This window comes from Haliotis rufescens, unplaced genomic scaffold, assembly GCF_023055435.1.
Source record: "Haliotis rufescens isolate VD_foot unplaced genomic scaffold, xgHalRufe1.0.p SCAF_63, whole genome shotgun sequence".
NCBI lineage: Eukaryota > Metazoa > Mollusca > Gastropoda > Lepetellida > Haliotidae > Haliotis > Haliotis rufescens.
In genome coordinates this window covers 1584159-1607637 of record NW_025964354.1, presented here as the reverse complement: position 1 = coordinate 1607637, position 23479 = coordinate 1584159, and the positions used below count along the sequence as shown (strand labels likewise).

Sequence of the window (23479 nt, the reverse complement as noted above, 5' to 3'; positions counted from 1 at the left end):
TCAAGGTCAAAATATGTCTCGTTGTCGCTTTGTCGCCCCATCACAAATGTGTATAAAAGGCGTAAAGTTCAGTTAATGTTACAGTTAGGAAGCGGTAACAAAGTTACATATGTCGTAGAAGTTCAACCTGATACATGTAAGTCTTGAAATGAAAACACAAGTCCGTCCGCGAGTCCATAACGTTTTATTGTGAGCTTTTCTCTAAAAGTGCTTAGTGTTCGACTCCCTGTTCCAAACACGTAGTACCTCATCAACAATCCACCTACCTAATGTGCAGTGGTCTTCCGGAAGATCTTACTCTTGACCGCATTAGACAACTGACGAGTGCACGCCTGACCTGTGACCTCGTTGCAACCCTCATGAGGTGTTTGCCAAAGGGAGAGGGGTAGGAAATGTGTGCTCCAGCCCAGCGCAGAGCTCGCGACACACTGTATACTGATGTATACAGTATATTGCAGTTGATATACTGTATACTGCATGTGATACTTATTAGCGGAAATGTTACAACTTTCAAGATTCAAGATTCAATTTGCATTTATTTCATATACAACAGACCGCCGTCATTTATCACTGGAATACTGCTGAGAGCGGCGTTAAAACAATTTGTTTTCATAATGGAGCGCTGCAGTCATTTAAAATAGAACCGTAAACATATGTAGTACCAACTCACTCACTCTGTTTCGAATATTCAGCAGAAAATATATTATGAACCAGGTCTTTGGAAAGAGATATCAGATTTTTATAAGCAGTCACATAGGGATGATAAAGGACCCCTCGCTGATTAGGTTCTTGTTTACTTAAGAGCAGAGTTGGCCATGTTAGATGATATTACCAAAATCCAGGAGCTCTGGCGGGGGACAATCTGGTCTTGTTAGTGTATGGTATGAGCTGTGGTGTTGACCCAAGAGAATAATGTAAAAATGAGACCAAATCAAGTCTATCATGATTGGGAAAGTCTAGATTTCCACAGCCCTAGCCTGAAATTAAGAATTGTTCTAGGCTCCATATTAATTGTATTATGTTCATTTTGTAGACATGGATGGACCAGCCAGGAGATAAATTGATGGAATATTTATATCACATGTTACCACTGATCCAGTTAAATTCAGCACACAATAATATATTAGTATTTGACATTACGGCATTTGATTATTAGGGCATGATCATGTACATGTTCACTGTTGTAATGTACACACCAGTCAACTTGATTATAATTTGTATTACAGTGTAGCGGGGCATCAACGATTACTTTAAGATATCCTCACTTGTCATCGATGTATTGACATCGAACAATGGACGACAAATTGAAATTCTTATAAATAGCTTCAATAGGGACAGCGCCGGTGTCAGTACGATTTTCCTAGTTAAAACTATGTCTCTACAAAATATAATCTGAAGCAGACAAGAACAATATTTTTTTATTAATGCTTACTTTCATGGATAGAATTGAGTCAGTTTAGGCTTGCCAAATCGTTCTAGACTTGAGCTGGATTCCTTTTAAATCTATTCTCTATGGTCTGGGAGTCGAACGGGCGTCAGTATCGCATGGAGAACTGGGACAGCCTGAATCAGTGTAATCGGATATGTTGTGGAGTTTCGGTTTTGGGCTGTTTGCTGAAAAGAACAAGGGCCCACGAACAAGGGCACAATGTAGAGATAAAATCATTACCACCTCTCTTTATATCGGATATGTTATTGTGATTTGAAATCTCTTTTGGAGAATTGCGAGTTACGTATAATCTGGATTCTTTCGTCATGGTAGCATATATATTTTCTATGTTGCTTTTTGAATTATCCACAAATAATGATAACTACAATGTAAACCTCTCTTTGGAGATATACAATACTACTACTGAAGGGCATATCTGAAAAATGGGACTTATCAACAAATATGTCTTTCTTAAATACTACCCGTTACAGGCATTCTGATCATTATCAGATAAATCCATTTTATGAACAGGAGGGTTTGAATTTGGTCTTTCTCCGCATATTCTCACAATTTTCTCGTCTGTACCTTTTCTCCCAATACCGATTAACATTTCGCTCTTACTTTCTGATGCGGGGACTGTTCAGGCATTGCATTTATCTACCTTCCCCAGCTACATCTATTGGGAACAACTCACTGGACACCCCCTTCTCACAAATAACATCAAAGTTACGACGTCCTCGAAGTTGCGAGTGTATGTTCGAATTGCCATAAATGACGTCATGATAGAACAAGGTTTTATCGTGAAATAAATATCGCTTCCTTCTTCTTTGTTCTTTGCGATTTATCGCGTAGCTGTCTTATATCAAATGTCAATTTCCCATTGCTTTATCATGACGTATATGTGTCATAACCAATCGTGTAGCAATATCAAACACAAATATAGTTGACTTAGAATAGAATAGTGTCATGATATATAATTATCCTTTGGTTTTCATAAATCTAACATATGCTTGCATTTAAGAATAGCGACTATACATTTTTATTTTACTTTATCAGGTCTCTATAACATTTGCAAAATAAAACAAATTTAATAATACAACTGAACCTAAATGTATGTTGTAATATCCTTAAGTTGCTGAGTGCGGCATTAGACCATAAACAAAACATAATATCTTTAAGAATTATGTTAATAATGTCGATGCTCAAAAATAATCTCCACAATATCGATACCTCTTTCTCTATGTTTAATGTGAAACATAATAACTCTTTTTAATGATCTGAAGGAATAATAATTACAATAATATCAAAATAATATCATCATTATTTATGTTACTTATCCTCAACTGAAGTAGTCCTCAACACTATACGTTCAGAGAAGAAACCGATGAACATATTATCAATGTAACATACATTCATGGAAATAAGATGAACAGTTGATTGAACAAATGATATTATTCGGTCGAACATCTATCAGCCAATACTACATTATTAAATTGTGAGACTGCAGTGATTTTTTCAAGGCTACTCTCATAAATGTCATGACTCATTTGAGGCCAGGGTTCTTCTATACTCGCATTAATGTGCTGACTTATTATTGCGTTAATTTCATGATTTACAGTATTCATGAAGAACATTTCACATGGGACCAACAGAGGGAAATATGACTATCGACTATTTTTGTATATTTAGCTAGCTCAAACGATTTATTGGTTTGATTTATTGTTATGGTATCCACGAAATAAGTTGGATCCGGGTTTTTTTTCGTTTTTGTTGTTCTTTGTGTAACGCCACACGTAGCAATATTCCAGTTATATGACGGTTGTCTGTAAATAATCGAGTCTGGACCAGACAATCCAGTGATTGATATCACGACCACCGATCCACGCAATTGAGATACAATGACATGCATCAACAAAGTCAGCGAGCCTGACCTCCCGATCCCTTTAGTCGCCTCTTACGACAAGCATAAGCATGACTTGCTGTAAATCTATTCTTAACCGGATTTTCAAAGGTCAAGTGGGATTCAACTGATATGTTAAGATGAAATAAAACTGAATTATATGTGCTGTTTACATATTAAAGTTTGCCAAATTGTTACAAAATGTTTGGCCACAGCAAGGCTACGTATTCACAACTTATTGTGGTAGGCACAGAATAACTCATGAGTCAGGACTGAGGGAGGGCCGTATTCCTCCTTGTGGGTCACCTGCTTGCATATTGGCAATATGGGACGGGAAAACTACAGGGGGTGAGGGCAGTTAAGTTGATGGTACAGACAGATAACAGAGATCATTTTACAAATGTGAAACCTCATTCCACAAAGGAAAAGGCGAACGCTGAAACTTGGTAAGATTTACAGAAAAAAGGCAGTTATTTCTAGTTTCTTACTGACTCTCGAGGATACATTTAATAAAACTTCGTGTGTGCGACACGGCCACCAGTCAGTAAATTTGGGTCACAATCATTCTGTCTTCTTTCATTTGTCATCTGAAATCCCTTCGTGCACTTGTGCTTCCTACTCAAGTTACCAAACACATCCTGTTTACGTACACATGCAAAATATATATTACGCCGAGGAGAATTTACGATTATACGTTGATACGTCTAACTGCTGGCGTGGTACGCAATGTCATATTTCTCATCGCCAGGGATCACAGGTGTGATACCAGTCTCCCTCAAGGAGACGTCTGATTAAACTCTTTGCTTCGTCAATGCTTCGTCTAGCCCAAACCGGTAACTGGTACCACTAGCAACGATACAATAGCGTACACAGACTTACAATGAGTCAAGCATCCGTAACTCGATTTCCATTTTGATTGATTGTTTGATTGATAGATTGATAGATTTGAGTGAGTGAGTGAGTGAGTGAGTGAGTCAGTGAGTGAGTGAGTGAGTGAGTGAGTGAGAGAGTGCCTGTTTCACTGGTATGTCCGGATCTGGGTACGGGTCAGCGGCTTAGCGTCACCGATCTAGATATTTCTATGCAGAAATAGGTCATCCATGCGGATAGCGTAATCTTGATTAATATATTCAGGAACTTTTCGTGAACAACATTTTTTGAACATTCTTCCGAAGAATCAATCAACTTTAAGATTTGGCTTCTGTGGTGGAATCATTCTAATATTTCACATAACCGTTAACGTACTTCTTGAATGTTGTCACGCCATTCCTTCAGACAGATCTCGAAGATATGTTAATATCTTTGCGAGGACAGCGGATTAGATATCGCGAGGCCGGTTCACAATCCGTAAAAGTCTGTGATTACCATGAATAGCCCATTGCATCTCGTATATACGGTACCACACAGAGATTAACGAAGGGCATCTATTTGATCAGGGGTTATTTAAAAATCTATAACAGCTGTGTGTCAGTATATCCAGTTTCTGTCAGTGCAGAAAAATACCAAGTCGGTCAGCTGTGAACACGGTTCTTCAGCATCGGACATCAGCTGTCTTTGACACGCACATTTCTGCGCATTTGAAGCTACTGAGAATGCCCCCTGCAGAGTTGGACGAGCATCCAGAGGCTATCAGCAGTATTTCCTGTCCAGGTTATTTAGGTCCGTTGTGTGTGTGTGTGTGTGTGTGCGTGCGTGTGTGCGTGCGTGCGTTCGTTCGTTCGTGCGTGCGCGTGGGTGTGGGGCGTGGGGGGTGAGAACGGGTGGATAGATGATGGATTCAACAAATAAGGTCATCTTGAGCGGGACGGTTTTCGTAGGCAATAGGTGGATTAGCATATGAACTATGATTCTTTTAGGTAGAAAAAGATCCACGATGTTCGACCTCGTAGAAGTGTGTAATCAAACCGCACAGCATTGGTCTTTGATTGACTGTGGCGTCAAAACAAACTCATTCATGTACTTGATCTGAATGTTCATCTTAATTGTAATGGATAGTCACGGAGCCGTGATCCAGAGAACAGGGTGTCATAAAATAAAAATGAAGTAATAATAGGATTACCAGAAAAACGGGGTATAACGCCCAAGCCAATAACCTCCCCTCAGGAACACCAGAGTAAGTCAGTACAAGATTGAAAACTGCCCCATAAGTATGTATGACAGGCTAGTCGGGTATTGCTACTTGTATATGTGAAAACAAAGTTATTAAAATTAATAGCAAAACTGATGAAAGTCACCAATAAACGTGTATATGTGTTATATCGTCACTGCAAAAATAATGAGTGTTGTCTTTAGTATTAACATTCAAATACGTGATATCTATATTAGCGATATTGTCTACGTTCCGCCGGTGAGTAAGCGTTAGCTAACGCTTACCATCTCGTAGTATAAATGTTGCAAGAAATTGTATTTCTGAAGACATCACGATACAGTTTTTTACGATGCATCACGTCTGCACCAGCGCTTGATAACAGCCTTGTGTTTGGGTGTTTCAGTAGTTTAAATTGCTGTTCGTGATGTTGAATAAACTTTGATACTATGAACATTATACGGTTATATGAGAGTATGACTTTAGAATGGTAACATGCGTTAATGTATATCTGATATAAATATATATATATATATATATATATATATATATATATATATATATATATATATATATATATATATAATAGGATGACATAAATAGAACAATGAGTAGTACGTCCAGATTAGTGTATAGGCAACATTTAAAAGTAGATGAAAGAACACAATCGTCCGGAATACAATGTATAATTCTGGTGCACTTCCATGTGACTATATAGCATACAATAAGCTATCGGGTCCCGTTTGGGTCGGTTTGGGTGGCAGCTTAGATATCCATAGATTAGGTTCATCTCGGAATCTCCCATATAACTGGGGCTCCTCTTCAATTTAAATGGAGTTACTTGTTTCTTTCAAAACTATACAGTTTTAGAGAATAAGCATTTGTCTGAATAGATATCACCAGTTTGGAATTTGAAACTAATCTGTTTATAGTAACAGAACACTGTTTATGTGTCATGTACAAATGAGAAAGTAGAATCCCGTCAATTAGGCGGACGAACCTTAAAACTATTAAGAAACATTAAAATAAGCAATATCGGGAAAATGTATATGCATATACTATCTGGCAATAAACACCAAGATCACCTTCTACAAAATTATGTTTTAAGAGCCGGTTGGTATTTCTTTGCGTATTTGACGAGTATATAACTTTCGAAAGTATAAATCCTTTTCCTATACTCAGACGTTCCTGAACCTTGCGCTTTCCTAATTATTTTGACTAAGTCATTACCGTTATCATTGTATTTGTTAATGGGAAATACGCGCCGATCAAGTACGTGCCATAAATTAAAGCGACATTGTACAATTCCGAACTCATCACGAGACTGTGTTTATGAATCACTGTCAAATAGTGGTGACATATAGTGGAAACAATACGCGAAATCGCGCATGCACAGAAAGGAACATTTGGACAAGGCATTAAGCAATCCGCATGCGTAGAACGATTGATTTCAGTACTTCCTCTAAGCGCTTCGAGTACAGCGTCAAACTCGGGCCTGTAATCTAACACGCGAGAACTGACCAATGAAATCTGAGAAGTAGGAATATCGGTAGACGCTGTTGCTTGATTGACAATGCCAATCAAGAAAGGGAGGAGCTTGATGATATCGTTCTCCCACAGTAAATTCCGATGTCAAATAACGACGTTATTTGGACGGGAAAACGATGGTTTGAAAGCGTCCAAATAACGTCTTTTTTCCGTCCAATGACCATATACGGAAAAAACGACGTTTTCGTGTTTGCAGTGTCAGGTCATAAGTTTATGTTTGACATTATAAGCATTAGACACGTTTGTGATGTGTTTTATTGGTGTCAATTATATGTGATACTTTGTTTCACTGTGACAGTTTTCATGATGAAACCTGCTAACACAGTCGTGGCCCAGACTCTACTTCTACTGACAGTGTCACTCTGCGGTCAGTCAAACACATTCATGGGGATAATGTTATTTTTCAAAAATAGATATAATAGGTTTATAATTACTTTATTATTAATGTAAATCAAGCTATTATTCTGAAATAGAACACTTCAGCAATGTCAAAACTAATGGTAAAGATCGAATCAAACAGTGTACTTTGACACAATTGACAAAAGGGTTTGACAAAAAAAGTTATTTTTATAATATATATTCTTAATTGCTTTCTAGATCACGCAACGTTTTAACGTTTTAATTCAACATTCTTTTTTCTCCACAGTCTCCGCTATACTCATCTGCCCAAACCTTAGTTATCTGGAAACAGTTGTGCAGTTGATATGTACAGGGGGAGGTGTTTTACACTCGTATATCAACCCCAGAGGTGTTGATGTTGCACAATGTCCACTGTCAGGTGGACCGTGTGATCCTTTGGACGCTCCGGTGACTGTAATCAACAGCACTCAGACTATCTTTAACATACCCAGTGTACAGATAAAAGATGTAGGGACATGGTCGTGTAAACCTGGACGTGAAGCTCCTGGTACATGTAATCTGACTGCTGCAAGTAAGTATAAGTGAAAGTTGCTACATACTGACCGTGTAAACTCTCTAACTGTACAAATACAACTGATATTAATGTTGTTTATGGCTTATGAATGTCTCAGTGTCTATGTGTATATTTCATTGGAAGCTTAGCTCCGGGTAAAGAACCATGTTCATGTTAAAGGGAACAAGGGAACTTGCCCGGAATAACTATGTCCTACTAACAATAAGGTAAATTATGATGAAAATTATGTTGATGATGCGAACGTATTTCAACACTGAAATAAGATATTAAAAGAGTTTATTTAATCTTCAATTCTGGGTCCTATATATGTCATTAGAATGGTAGATAATGTTGCCTGAGTGAAGTATGAAGCCGAAATGGGTCTGTGCCTGATTGTCATCGTAAGAAGAGTCAGTAAGCCCGGATTTGTCCTGGATATCTATGGAACCCTAGGTGGGACAAAGTCACGTTTACAGCATTGCCGCGTGGTCGTCCTTACAAACAAATAGCAACATGTGTCAAAATTAACCACAGTGTGGCAGTGCGAAAAAATGACATTTTGACCATTTTGTCGCATAGATAAGCTTTGAATAATGTTTTCGTTTTTACTAATCCTTTAAATATTAAAATATTTTATTTTATCTTTAATTCTGGGTCTTTTATACGTCAGTGTGGCAGTGCGACAACATGGTGGTTTGACTATTTTGTCGCATTGTCGTGCTTTGAATAATGTTCTTGTTTTTACTTAATGCCGATAATGTCCCTAAAGGGACAAAATATGTGATTTTGTCGCATTTTCGCCCCAACTAAAAATGTGAAAGAAACTTGTAAAATACTCCCAAATGCGACAATGCGACGAACTGATAACGTCACATTATGTCACATTATGCCACATTATCTCATTGTCGCCAGTTAATGGTGCGCACGTCTAGTAAGTGAATTAATCTAAGGCAGAAATGGTTGTCTTCTTGTTATCATACTCCAATGATTTTAACACCAATGTAAATCATTTTGGTTGGCCCAGTCGATTCAGATGGCGCAATTCGACGTGCAGAGTTGCTTCCCTTGGCGGACCAGAAAACTACGATTATGAGTTCGATTCCCAGCTTAATATGCCGGCATCACTTCACTTCGGGCTTTTCTCCCACATCAAGCGGAAACGCCATGAAATAACTGTCATACTGTTCAAAGCGGCGTTAAATCAAACTCGCTCCCGCCTTCAAATCGACAAATTCACTGCAGAGGTGCGTTCCACAAACGTATCAGAAACCTATGGTCGTGATTATTTCTTGGTTTGTCAGCATGTTTATTTCACCAAAGTGGCAAAGCCGAAGAGCCCTACCTTTTCCTCCCTCCACAAGCTGACACGCAGAGATATAACTGTTCAAAATGGCGTTCAACAATACTCACTCACTCACTCAAGATATCCCTTTGATAAACTGTTTAGAGAGCTTGGCAACTTATGTTTTTGAGATGTTTACATTCTAATGCATTCTAATACATCAAACATCAGATAGCATAAGACCATTTAACCCGCATATTTACATCTTCTTCACGAACGCATGGGTGTGCATTTGTTATTGTTGTGACTGAGTTCGATCCCTGGCTTCTTCTTAACGCTTTGGTAAACCTAAAATAGACTGAGTTTACATTTTGGTTTAAACCTGTATTAGAGAATAGGTCCCAAGCATCGTATCCTTGTCGTAAGAGGCGACGAAATGGATCGGTTGTTGTTGGATGTAGTCGTACCCCAATTGCATGGATTGATGCTGATGCTGTCGATCACTAGCATGTCTGTCCAAGAGTCGGATATTCATAGTCCGCCCTCAGCAGGAACATTGCAGAGTGCAGTGTTAAACCATAAACAAAAACACCTAGATATGTTTTTGCTATTACACTGTTATATGGCGGTGTGTTTACTAGTTGAACAATAATTGTGGTTGTGTTGCGTTGTTTCTGTTGAGATTCGGTAGACGCGCATTGCATTGTGTTTGGGCAGTGACTAGTCGTCAGGAATGTGGTGCCATTTAATCTAAGCAGTCATCAGGAAATTACTATATTTAGATGCTTGTGTGGTGTGTGAACTTCCAGTGATCGCGGACGGTGATAGAAACATATTATATATACACTGAATATTGTACTATAACTCTATTGTGTACTGCCGTTGTACTTGCTGTGCATTAATTTGTATTGTTTTGTAAACTTGGTGAATGTTGTAATACGTTTGTTTATTGGTTTCACACTAAGATCTTTTACGTACTGGTTTCTAGGTTAACATTTTTTTCAATTTGGGAATCGACAGGTAATTCCACAATCCATATGCACACAAAGGCGGTCAAAGAGTTATGTCCACCTCAAACCTCTGATAATTTCCATGTCAACAGTAATTTTCTATTGGAATTATATTTGATTCTGTCAATATATGTCAATGAAACAAAATCACTTTTCAACTCTACTTTTTCAAACTGTGAACACACAATGCCATTTAGAACGTGGTCCAATGTTAACCCAAATATAACATGTGTTACATTATTCAAACTGTGTTTTCATTCTACCGTTGTATTCAATGTTTCAGAGACACCAACATGCAACATCACCAGTAAGGAGGACACTGACGACCTTGCCCAGTATCAGGAGCTGACACTCACAGTGGACATACAAGACTACTACTGTTCCACAGCCCTCACCTTCTCACTCCAGACCGGGAATGTGACAACACTGCTGATGGAAGCTGATTCTGTAGCAAGTGTTTCTCACAACACTTTTTCAGTAACCATGAATGTGACGGCCTCCCACCTGGGGGTTGTAGGACTGGTATTCAATTGTCATAACAGTCAATTGAACCTAACCTGTGATGGTCTGACTGAACTCAGTGAGACTTTTACGTTATTTCAAAGAAGCAAGGAACCTGATTAGTAGGCTTGAATTGGTACAGGTCAACACCACAATTACAGTTTTTGTGCAATTAAATGAATTGATGACGACAATTTTATAAAATGTTAACATCGCAGTCATCATTTCCATAATTTGAAATCAGTTTATTTCAAGACACGTGCCTTCTTAATAAAAGTCAATATCTTCTTATAAAAAAAACAACTATTGTGAAATTGTCCTCGTTGCACGTATATACAAAAAAATATGTAGCTCATAAATAGACGATATCAACGTATTCATTTCTTACATCTACCTTTTCAGTATCTAACAGGTAGCTACATCTGTTTCAGAGACTCCAACCTGCAGCATATCAAGTGACAAGGACACTGACAGACTTGCCCTGAATGAAGAGCTGACTCTCTCAGTGGACATTATTGGCTACAACTGTCCTGTTGCATCCAACTTCACTCTACAGACAGGGAACGTCCAACAATTACTGAATGTCAGTAGTGCCGGGGCTGGCATTGATCGTGCAACACCAACCTTTCATGTGACCAAAACACACCTGGGTGCTGTTAGGCTGATATTCCACTGTCAACAGAAACACTGGAATCTGACCTGCGATGGCATAACGAAACTCCGTAAGATTCCATTAAGAGTCTTAAACGTAACAAAGCTCAGGGGCTGACAAAATTGAGAATGACTACCGTATTGGTTCGTTGGAAGGTTTTGGAAATATATTCGTCGATCATTTTAATTGGATAGTATATTCGGGAATGTTACCTCATGGCTCTCTGGCTCTGGCTCCAGATCTGTCCCGAACGCTTACAAACCTATTACAATACTTAGCTGTTTTGGAAACCTTTTCACCACTGTTCTCATTACTAGATAACATAATTTCCTGGAGATAAATAATGTCTTAACCCCAGCACAGACTGGAAAGGGTTATTCTACAAATGCTAACATCTTTGTACTTAATATGCTCATTCAAATTCTTAACCAAAGTAAGGAAACATTATTCTCCGCTTTTAATGATTTTTCAAAAGCTTTGATAGTGTGTGGAAAGTTGGGTTATGGTATAAAGTACTAAAATACAGTATTCAGGGTACATTCCTCCACTTAGTACAAAATATGCATGTAAATATAAGATCAAGTGTGTCTGTAAATGGTGTTGTATTAAATTATTTCCCGTGTTATCCGGGCGTGCGGCAAGAAGAACATTTGTCACCTACTAATTTGTCTCTGTAGCAATGTTCTTGAAACAAAACAACCAAAGTAATTATCTTTGGAAGCGGGTCGTCAAAAACAGAAGGATATAATTTTATTTGGAGAATATGGAAATTGATATCTTACACAACTTTACGTACTAGAAACAGAAATTTCAAATCCAGCAATAAAATGTTTAGCAGAGATTGCATCTAAAGCCATGTTCTGTCTTCTAAATAAATCGATAAATTATATCATTGATAATAATATGTATTATTATCATGTTAAGAAAACGTTTTTCCTGTACCCCCGTGTTTGATTATTGTTGAACGCCTTCCCAGCAACATTCCAGTTGTATCGCGACAGTCTGTAAATAATCGTATATGGACCCAACAGTTAAGTGATTCACAACATCGATCTACACAACTGGAAAAAGATGGCACACAACAACCAATTCAGCGAGCCTACCAGTGCTAAAGAGCAATTCGAAACCGGATCTTCACTGGGGTAGATTGTAGATTGATTTCAATCCATGTCAAAATATCAATGGTTATACGACAGGGACATATCATTAAAACATGAAGGGTACATTGTTTACATCAGTATATTGTCAAGGTCTATTTTGGTGCTCCGGTAAACACTACTGCTGTGCGTGTACTCGCATATTGTGTATATATTCGTTGTTGATACTATAATAGAGCTACCATTTCAATCCATACAAAACACGCAACATGCATAAGGTGGACGCATGCCCCAATTCCTGCATATGCAAATGCAACTTGTGTTCTGTTATTAAGGGAAGTGTATCTAAACACCCTTAAAACGTTGCAGAAACCAAAACAGCTGCTCTCCCAGAAAATGATGGACCAGCCACAGCCTCCACTCCAATTATTGCTGCCTGCGTTGTTGTTGCGATAGTGTGTTTCATCATCGCCGTCATCATCATCGTGTTTCTCGTCAAAAGAAAGCAGGTAAAGTAAATAAAAGCACAGCCATCACTTAAGCCTCCTTCGCCTCCTTACATCACTGTAGGGGCTCCCGGAAGTTCAGCTTATGCTACCGTGGAGCTGAATGATGCTCCAAGTGGATCAAAGAACATAACTGTTATAGATGCAGGAGCTTATGCATGCACAAGGGACTTCGTCAATAATGCTGACATCAGATCAAGTTCGCTAAGGAAGGATGGATCACACGAGTTGTCATTACCGGCAACATCCACAGCCAATCCTAAAAATGACCTAGGTGTAGTCGTACAGCACATTATTCCCGAAGATAATACAAGTCAAAACAATGAGCTATATGCCTCTATTAACAAAACGAAGGACATGACAGTGCATAATGATGACACAACAATCTGATAAGTTGTTTTATATATGGCGAATATTTGAATAACCTGATCATATGTTCTGCTGTTTTCTGAAATTTCTGTTTCAAGTTTCGTGTGTATTTAAACTGATTTTCCAGTAACATGTGCGGAACCACCTCAAGAGACCGTTCATTTTCTAGTCAGTCATGGAACAATTTGCGTCTGATGTTACACACGCAGAGTTACCAGACTGAAAGTATAGGCATTATCTAGGATTCGAATGTACCACCTTGTATAAGGTACAGAGACAGGCGATTTGATGTCTTGAAGAAATTCAACAAAGCATCAATCTGAAGTCTGTCAACTTATTCCGACAAAAGATTATGTCTTACTGATCAAGGTATTCCTTTAATAAGTGACAATTATGACCTGGGTATGCTATTCATGACAAACACCCTTTCGTTTCTGATCATTGCAATATAAGTTAAACTGTGTCATTTATTCTGAAATAAGTAGTTAATCTGTGAATACTGTGCCATTATCCGTTAAATATACTGAACCGCAAAAGAAACGTCACCCTAAGTAACATTGCATGAAAAGTTGTCATTTAAATATCTGGGTAATTTTGGTCAAAGTTTCTAAAATTTAACAATACCTTGTCCGGATAAATAAAATTTGATGATAAAAAAAAGCAGATAACAATAAAACCGATCGCCCAAAAGCACCATGGCAACGGCAATGGTAATGGTAACCCGATGCACGTGAGTTTCGTGCAAACTGAAATGCACATGCGTTCCCCCATTTCTTGCCCTAAAAAAATCCACCCAGATCGGATAACACTCATTCGTTATTGAACTGCTACCACATGCCAAGATTGACAAGAAATCAGCGACACGAAGACCTTGGGCGATAGCAAGCGGGACAAACCGCTCGGCAGGAAGCCAATGCATTTGTCCACATAAGGACCATATACAGGCTCCAGTAACTGTACCAGACCCCCAACACTACAGATGACCGACCACATAGTGGAAGGCCAAGGGTCACCACCCGACGTCAGGTTTGTCAGATTGTGAGACAGCATCTTCAAGATCGCTTTGTTACTGCTGCAGAAGCTCCTCGACAGACCATGGAATCACACCAGTGACACATTAGTACTGACACCGTGCGTCGACGATTGAGGAGCACACCTCCACTGTCACAGGCCACACCAAGGACCCATTCTGACACCACGTCATCGCCGGGATGGTCTTCAGTGGGCATTACAGCACCAGCGTTGGAGCCATCAGCAGTGGAGAAGAGTCCTCTTCTCAGACGAGAGCCGTCATTGTATCTCAACAGAATATGGCAGAGAGAGTGTCTGGCGACGTCGTGGGGAACGTAGTTTGGATGCTTGTGTTGTTGATAGACGGGGGGGTGGTCCGAGCATCATAGTGTGGGGTGAGGTTGGTCTTGCACAGAGGGCCGGCCCTGTTGTCTCCCAGAAATTCGGTCCAGGGAGAGGCAATGGTGTCCCAATGGCGTGCAGTTCGGTACATTGATCAAGTCTTGAGTCCACACGCCATACCTCATTTGGCACATCACCGCAAGACCGAGTTTCAGCATTATAACGCTCGTGCCCACACTGCGAGAGCAACGAGAGACTTCCTCAAGCAGAATGGCATCAGAACGTCCGACCAAGGCCGACAACTACAGCTGAACTGTGTTAAGCGTTCCTCAGAGTGTGGGCTCAAGTGCCTATGGCCTTCATCAACCGCCTCATCCATTCCATGTATCGACGTTGCACGGCAGTCATCAATGCACATGGCGGACACACGAGATACTGACTCGTGATGCCATTTTCTCAGTGACTAGTGTTGTGTTTCACTTTCAGAACATCTGACATTATAATTTCAACCTTGATGATCAGTTTTTCCAAGTTTTATCTTTTTAGTATGTCTCAAAGTATGTTTACAGTGTTTGGAAAAATAACAATGTGCATTAATAAGATTGAATGGTGGCTGCATTGAAAAAATATACATGTTCAGGACAACAATACCCTATATACAGTTGTATATATATTACATATATGTCGACGTGGAGAAGTCACTAGCTCGCCGGTACATGGGCTATTTATTTTCTTTTGTTTTGTCGTTGGATAAAACAGGTGACAAGATCAGAAGACACACATACATATGATAAACTAGATGTAACTGTGTGACAGGGTAAACGGAGGGTCGCAGCCGGATATCCCACTTCTGACCACACTGTACACCAGGCTGAGGACAATGTTGTAGTCGGCTCGGGAGGATCTGCTTCTGGTGATGATCAACAAGGACCCGGATTGCGTATTAACCCTGTGTACATCCCCACTACAGTAGGTGGCAGCCTGGAATCCTATAACGGCACAGTAACAACAGGGACATCCACAGAGACAGGTGTGATGGGTAGGTTGACGCCTCTACTTGCCACAAGTTTCACATTCCAACTTCATGTAGGGTTATCATACCAACATTGCCAATACTGCCTGTGGGCCTTATGATGCTTAAAATACAAACTTAGACACAAAATCCTCTTCTGAGAATATCAAGTTTATCAACCTAGTTGTAACCTTAGCGATTTCAGGCTAAAAAAGAACGTGTTGTCTTGCATCGGCGTCCAAACAAGATTCCCTGTTATATGTACATGTATGCGTTGTTATGCATGTTATACAATGTTCGTCACATAACATTGTAGTATTGGGCCGAAAACAAAGTGTACACAGTTGTCTTTGTTGCTATTTTATAACTCGAGTGACGTCATCCTATTGTCTTTACGGGGCCTAAATTCATCTATGAATCTCATAAAAAAAATCATTGAAATCCCCGGCATTCCATTAGGAAGTCTGGTCTTGCCATCAGAATACTACGGACATTCTGTAGGACCGTGGACATTCTGTAGGAATGAAGGATTTCACGGATTTTGTCTGCCCTTGAACGTCTCACAAAATAGTGTTACGTCAGCAAAGATCAATAAATCATATGTTTTAATAAGTAACTAGCGTTGATATTTATTTGACTCGTTAAAAGTCACGATTTGTTTCACTTCAAAATCATATTACTTCAATCGAACCTGCAACTTCACATGTCTTGTTTCGTATTGTAGCCCACTGTATGGGTGATGGAAGTATGTTCAATCTTACATGTCACTGACTTCAGTTGGCTGCTTGCTGCACATGGTCTTTCTGTTGCCCGCTGTCATCGAAGTCGTTTTATACCGCAACTACACTATTGTTTAACTATAAGTGTCTCGAATATTTCTTATTCTTTCTCGTATTTATTGCCTTTTTTTAACCCTAAACTCAATAACAGTTTTAGTTAATATGTTTATGGCAAAACATGGAGGTCAATAGTGATATGGGTGCATTATCGATTTGCGATTTGCATCCATAGTGGATCAAAGTATGAGTTTATCTTTTCATTTACATCAATTTATTAAAACAATTTTTCTTGTTTTTAAATTCTATTGCACATGTGATATGATTTGTTTGTATATTTTTGTTGACTATTTAACGCCACACATAGCAATAGTCCAGCTATGTCACGTCTATGAATAGTCGAGTGTGGAGCAGACAATCCATTGAATGACATCATAGGCAACCCAACTGACATACAATCACGTAACGGAGCCTGACCAGGCCTCTTACAACAAGCATATACATATACGACGTTCGGGCCCAGTTCTAACACAGACTCCCCATGAGTGACACTAACATGAAACTGTTTATCTACTATTTGTTTGGAATCTACTTTATTTTACAATAATATATTTCAAAAACAGAATATACTCGTTATCATGTCTTGGTCATTCTATATTCTAATTCAAGTGAATCAATCAAAATCAAACGTTGTCCCAATGTATGATAAGAGGCCTTGTTGACATCCGTTTCAGATGGTGATTACCTACATCCTGAGGTGATGGGAAACTATCTTGCTCTTGATAGAAATGCTGTCCAGCCTACGAACATTTATGAACATCTGAGAATATATGAACAAATTGCCAACATGTGAAGTGATGACATTCTGCAACCAAACGGGTGTCTACTTTGTCTCACCTTGTACAAATTGTATGAAATACATGCCCAAAATTGCAAAAGATCACACGATTATAACCATCACATGAGTTTCATATTATAATTTATAACTAATATTCATCATAATTTGTCACAGAGGACAAAGTGTTGTTTATTAATCTGACCTCCATGTCAGAATGATGAGATCTGATTGGTTCACGTGACCTCGATAAGCTACTATTTATCCTGTCTGGGAGGGAAATAAATTGCTGAGTTGGTGAATATATCCCTTGTCCCTTGTACCCCGCCACAAACCAACCAGGCTGCACGTTGATTTCTGAGAGGGATAATAAAACCCTTATACACTGCTACGAAGCAAAAAGATGCACGTGTTTAAGGAGTCAGTGCAAAATACGTAACACAACACAAGTTAACCTCAGCTCAATTGAACAGTTGTTTTCTATCAATTTTTAAGGTGTTTTTAATTATTTCCCAATGGCAGATTGTTCGTTGTACGAGCGTATCACTCGGCGTATACATGGTTTTATTCATCCGCCTCGTGGAATAAAACCTAACGCGGGGCGCATAAAACCACATACACTCCTCGTGATACTGCTACATCTTATTATGATCCACCCTTATATTAAACAATGGGGGGCACGGGTGGCCTAGCCGTCTAAGGCGCCGCGATTCGCTGTGCAGAATTGCGTCCCCTGGGCACGCCAGAAACCTACGATTGTGGTCTCGAATCCCGGTTAACCCCGAATAATGTTTCTAAGTTTGGCAGCACGATACCCGTGCTCGTGGGTTTCACCGGAGTGAGAAACGTCTAAGACGTGGATCACTTCATGTTTTCCTCCCACATCAAGCTGACACGCCGTGATATAACTGGAATACTGTTAAAAGCGGCGTTAAACCCAACTCACTCATTCGCTCAATCAAATAATATACCATATCCCCCTGTCGTTCATCGTGTCTTGATACATTTTGAATTCAAAAACAGTTAATTTGCCTGGCATTGACAGAATACATGATTTATTATTTGTTTGTAATGGTAAACACTCTGAAATAACCAATCCATGTTATAGGATTGTGATGAATATGATTGTTGACCCTCCTTCCAATATTAAGCTCTTGAACGAAAAGAATGTCTGTCTTGTGGCAGCGTATTGGGAAAATTCTATCTATAATACGTGGCTGCATTATGTTACCATAGTGACAACTCTATGAAGGCCAACTCATCTTGGAATTCCGTATTCTGTGTTGTTGTTTTTTTACTTGATTGCAAACAAAGAAGTTGAAATTCGTACAGATGCTGGTTAATTCCTTACCTCACTATGCCAGAAAATGAAATATAAATGTATTCAGTTTACTATTTTATAATGTATTAACATTCTATGTAATGCCCTTTGCCACAGGTTAATAAAGCTCTTGTTTTTTCCACAAAGTTAAAATGTATTACTTGTTGTTTGATTGCACATACAAATTACTGCATACCTTTCTGTCTTCCATGTGCTGTGGAGTAGCCTCCTGGTTAAAGCATTCGCTCGTCACCACGAGGGCCTGGATTCGATTCCCCATTTCTTGTTTTCTTCACCGAGATATTGCTAGTCTATTGCTAAGAGCGTCATATAACCATACACAATCACTCGCTTCACACCCACACCCATTGAGACGCGTGAAGACCCGAGGTAGAATACAATACGTCTTCAGCAACCCATGCTTGCCCTAAAAGGTGACTATGCTTGTCGTGAGAGGCAACTAACGGGATCGGGTGGTCAGGCTCGCTGACTTGGTTGAAGCATGTCATCGATCCCAATTTCGCGGATCGAAGATCATGATACCAATCCCTGGATTGTCTGGTCCAGACACGATTATTTACAGACCGCCGCCATAGAGCTGGACTATTGCTGAGTGCGGCGTAAAACAACCAGCCAACCAACAAAACCAATTGGGATTCAGGTTCAGAAAGACATCCCTAGTGTATCGTTATTGTCGAAAGAGCCGACGAGTACAAGTGCAAACATGTAATATATTGCACACGTGTTGAATATAGCTTAGCTATAAATGGGACAACTTAAAATACAGTTTTTTTTAAGCAAGATATGTGTTATGATTATGGAAATGGTTCGGTCAGTATAATTTATATAACATCACAAGGCAAAGACAATAAATTGATTATATGTTAATCTGAAACCAGCACTGCTATGAATCACGTTCAAAAATGGATAAGGGTTATGTGTGTATGCGTGTGTGTTTGCGTGTTTGTGTTTGTTTGCTTGTGTGTGTGTGTTAGTGTGCGTGCGTGTGTGAGTGCGTGTGTATGTGTGCGTGCGTGCGTGCGTGTGTGTGTGAGCTTCAAATCACAAAGTGCATGGATGGGTAAACAGGACAAATGGTTTTCACATGGTGTAGGGTAGCCAAGTGGTTAGGAGGTTTACTCGTCAGTATATATGCCAAGCTATTTTCCAGTGTCCCCCACTGGCATCGTGATTGAATGTTGCTAGTGCGCCACACTCAACAACTCGTTTTCTTCATACGATCATGTATTGTGCCAGTGAAAGGGAAATAAATGCACCATGATCCCGCATTTCTTTGATCAATGATAAACATAATTCATCTGGACTTGGGCGAAGGGAGGCAGAAGTTTAGCACATACATACATATATACATGTATATACATTTCTTAAAGGCTATGAGTTCGTTAATCCTACTGATTCAAACATAATCAACATGTTAACAAATTTCACATTGACGCATATACACATGAACACTGTTGTGTAAAAGAATTCGTAGTTGATACTGACACTTCATATTTAGTACATATGTTAACAAGGACAGCCGTTCTATCAATCACGAACGTTTTCCTTATAGATAAGGGGTTAATTAAGCAATTTTCTTGAACATTAGGCATAGTAGCATGCAATTACTGGTAATTAGGCCTTTCTGGGTTTGATGATATTATCGATTGCACAGGGTCATAGGAGACAGGTTGTTAAATGTATCCAGTTATAAATCTTTGCGAAATAGAGCATATGTCAATGTTGTATGGAGCGAATCATTGCTTAAGTTTTCACCCAGTCCGTTCTTCCGTCAGGTTATGACAATTCATACATAAGTCAAACCATAGAACAGAATGGAAATGGACGATAATATGGCGGCCATCGTCAAGACCTGTGTTCTCCTTTGATGGAACTCGAAACCATAAACAACACAAAGACTACGAATTATTTTTAGATAGACTGACCTAAGTTATCTCCCTATAACAGCGTGGTGAAAGAACCTTGAAACGAGATGATAGCATGTACACATTATTTTATTAACCAAAACTGATTTCCACCAAAAAATATATCAAGTAAAGGTCGGAGCTAAATATCCAGTGTATCCTTCGCTACACTGAATTAGCATCACAGTGCTTTGCATACCATATGTTAATGCATCATCACTGTGCTCCTAGTGACATGCATCTTTACAATTTTAAAATATTCTAATTTCCCAAGCGCAAAGACAATGAAAACGAATTAGTAAGTGAAAGATTTAACTGAAGTAACAAATTTGAAGTCAGATTTACAATTATGTGATGCTTCAACATTGCAAAATAATCATATTCAGTTAGTTAAAGGAAATGTCGTGTGGGTGTGAAGTTTATATTCATAACAATGATGATAGTAACAGGAACAAGGAAAATCTCGCTTATCTTGTATGACTAAATATAAGTAGTATCTGATAAAATGCATGTAAGTGTGACACGACCAGTGAACGTGTTATGCCTGTATAATTACATTGTATTTTATCATAGTCGACCGCCCCTGTGAAGATCTTGAGAAGGAAAAGAACCCATGCTTGTTGTAAGAGTCGACTAACGGAATCAGGTTCGCTGACATGATTAACGCGTGCCATCGTACCTTAAATGCGCTGATCGATGCTCATGATATCACTCACTGGATGGTCTGGATAGACACACCGCCGTCATGTAGCTGGAATATTGCTGAGTGTGGCGTTAACCAACAACAACGATATAGCTATGTTTCTATGTGTGGTAATAATGTTATTTCAGTAAGGTTGTTACACCGCAACCATAATACATCAATCAGTTTACATTCCATAGCATAACTTGATGCTTTGCCTATCAAGCGACGAGTACTGTTGAATCAATGTCACAACTGCCCCAGTTCCAGTTATCTCGAACCCTGACGGCGTGGGACGTTGCTCACACGGGGAAACAGACAACGATGACATATTGTCGGCTCTTACAAGCCTTGAAGACAAGCATGGGGTACTAATTGCGTATGTATATAGAAAATGTATTTGTGAGATTTCTGGTCTGTTCTGTTCTGTTCTGAGCCCCATTTTAACCAGTAATCGCCAGGGGGAGACAAATATGATGTACCGTCGATCACTGACAAAATCTGACATCGTGTTTTATGTATTATTTGTTTTTTTGTTCATGTGCATACATGCTCTAAATTAGTTAAATTAAGGAAAATGAGTTGCATTATGTGTCATAAATCTTATAGGCATACATCTATATATTTGCATGTGTGGGGGTGAGTGTGTGTGTGTGTGTGTGTGTGGGGGGGGGGGGGGGGGGGTGTCCAGAATCCAGAGAAATGCAGGTCATAGACAGTTGTCAATTTGGTGAAGTCTTCATGCTCGGGTTCGAACACATATCAATATTCACTGCACATCGATTACTACTACTGAGCCACCCATGACCCGCTTAATGACTAATTCCTAAGTGCATACTGTAACCTTTCAAGCTAGATTAACAATCAGAGAAGAGAAAAAAGTGCTCAGATTTACCTATAAACTATTTTCAGCTAACTCGTCATTTATAACGCGTCGATATTATGTCCTGTTTGTTCTGTGAATTTGAAAATTTACTTTTAACATTACAATACATTGCGCATACAACGTATATCAGTAAGCTGGATAAGGAAAATGGCGTTCCTTGTTTTCTGAATAGGTATCAATATCGCTTGATAAGATAATATAACACGAACAGGGAACTTGTGAAGCAGGCATTCCCATACCAAGTTCCCTTAAGTCAATGCTAATAACTAGCTGTTTACATGTCGTGAAACAATGGGAGACGATTTGCAATTAAATTGTTTATACTACATTGTTGACTAATAGTGATGTGATAATATGGCAAATGATATTAAAATATAATAGAAGCAATATCTATTAGCACAACATCAGAAGGGAACACCGGGAACAGGTATCGTAGGCCTGTTGGAAATCGAACCCACACCCTTTGCAAACCTGAATACCCCTTAACCCCATGATCATTGATAATTAAATGTCACCATATTTCTCATACATAACCATGTGTATTCTCATTAACCGTGTTTATATATCCCAATGTGTAAACACACTAATGTGTGTTAATATACTATAATGTGATTACACATCAACGTGTTTCCATAATACCCATGTTTATACACTTCGACGAATGTGTATACATACCCATGCGTTTACACATTAACGAGTGTTGATACATACTCACCTGTATATACATTAACGTGTGTCTGTATTAACCCATGTATATGTATATTTATCAACATGTGTTTTAATATACACAAATATATGTGCACTTTAACGTGTGTTGAAATATACATATGAGTATACTCGTTAAGGAGTGTTTTTAAAAAATAGTTACATATAACTGTATAGGCATTTACGACATTGCTTCTCATAATGTCAGAATCAATCGACAGACAGGTTAGTTCGTCTTGGTAGTATAGATCCCCATGATTTATGTCGACGTAATATGTCCGTTGGTCGGTTTGTTGTTTAATGCCGCCCTCAGTAATATTCCAGCTATATGACGGCGGTCTGTTAATAATCGAGACCAGACAATCCACTGATCGACATCATGTGCATCGATTCAGGTAATTGTGACCGATGACATTTATCAACCAAGTCAGCGAGCATGACCACCCGATCTCGTTAGTCGCCTCTTACGAGAACCATAGTCGCCTTTTACAGCAAGCATGGTTTGCTGAAGACCTAGTCTACCCCGGATCTTCACGGGTCGACGTAATATGTAATCTGATGAAGGAACATCATTAAGCTAATTAAGTAATTTAAGTAATCGTACATAAATATGAATGCACTGGTATGTTTATACTATTTTACAACAAATCTTGAATTGTATAGGACATTTTAAATTTACTTTGTATCTAAT

The 23479-nt window shown here is 39.0% G+C and overlaps 2 protein-coding genes across 2 annotated transcripts in view; one reads left to right on the top strand and one right to left on the bottom strand.

The window, feature by feature from the left end:
* The window catches only part of LOC125375938 (hemicentin-1-like), a 51108-nt gene that overhangs the window by 27465 nt on the left and 164 nt on the right, over window positions 1–23479 (bottom strand). The gene's annotated exons all lie outside the window — the stretch shown is intronic.
* On the top strand, window positions 7461–18729 carry LOC124150169. Its single transcript, XM_048386982.1, has 7 exons — window positions 7461–7482; window positions 7610–7894; window positions 10452–10748; window positions 11101–11391; window positions 12788–12927; window positions 15463–15685; window positions 17169–18729. Exons 1-7 carry the CDS (start codon window positions 7461–7463, stop codon window positions 17285–17287), a joined length of 1377 nt encoding a protein of 458 aa, XP_048242939.1. The 3' UTR covers window positions 17288–18729.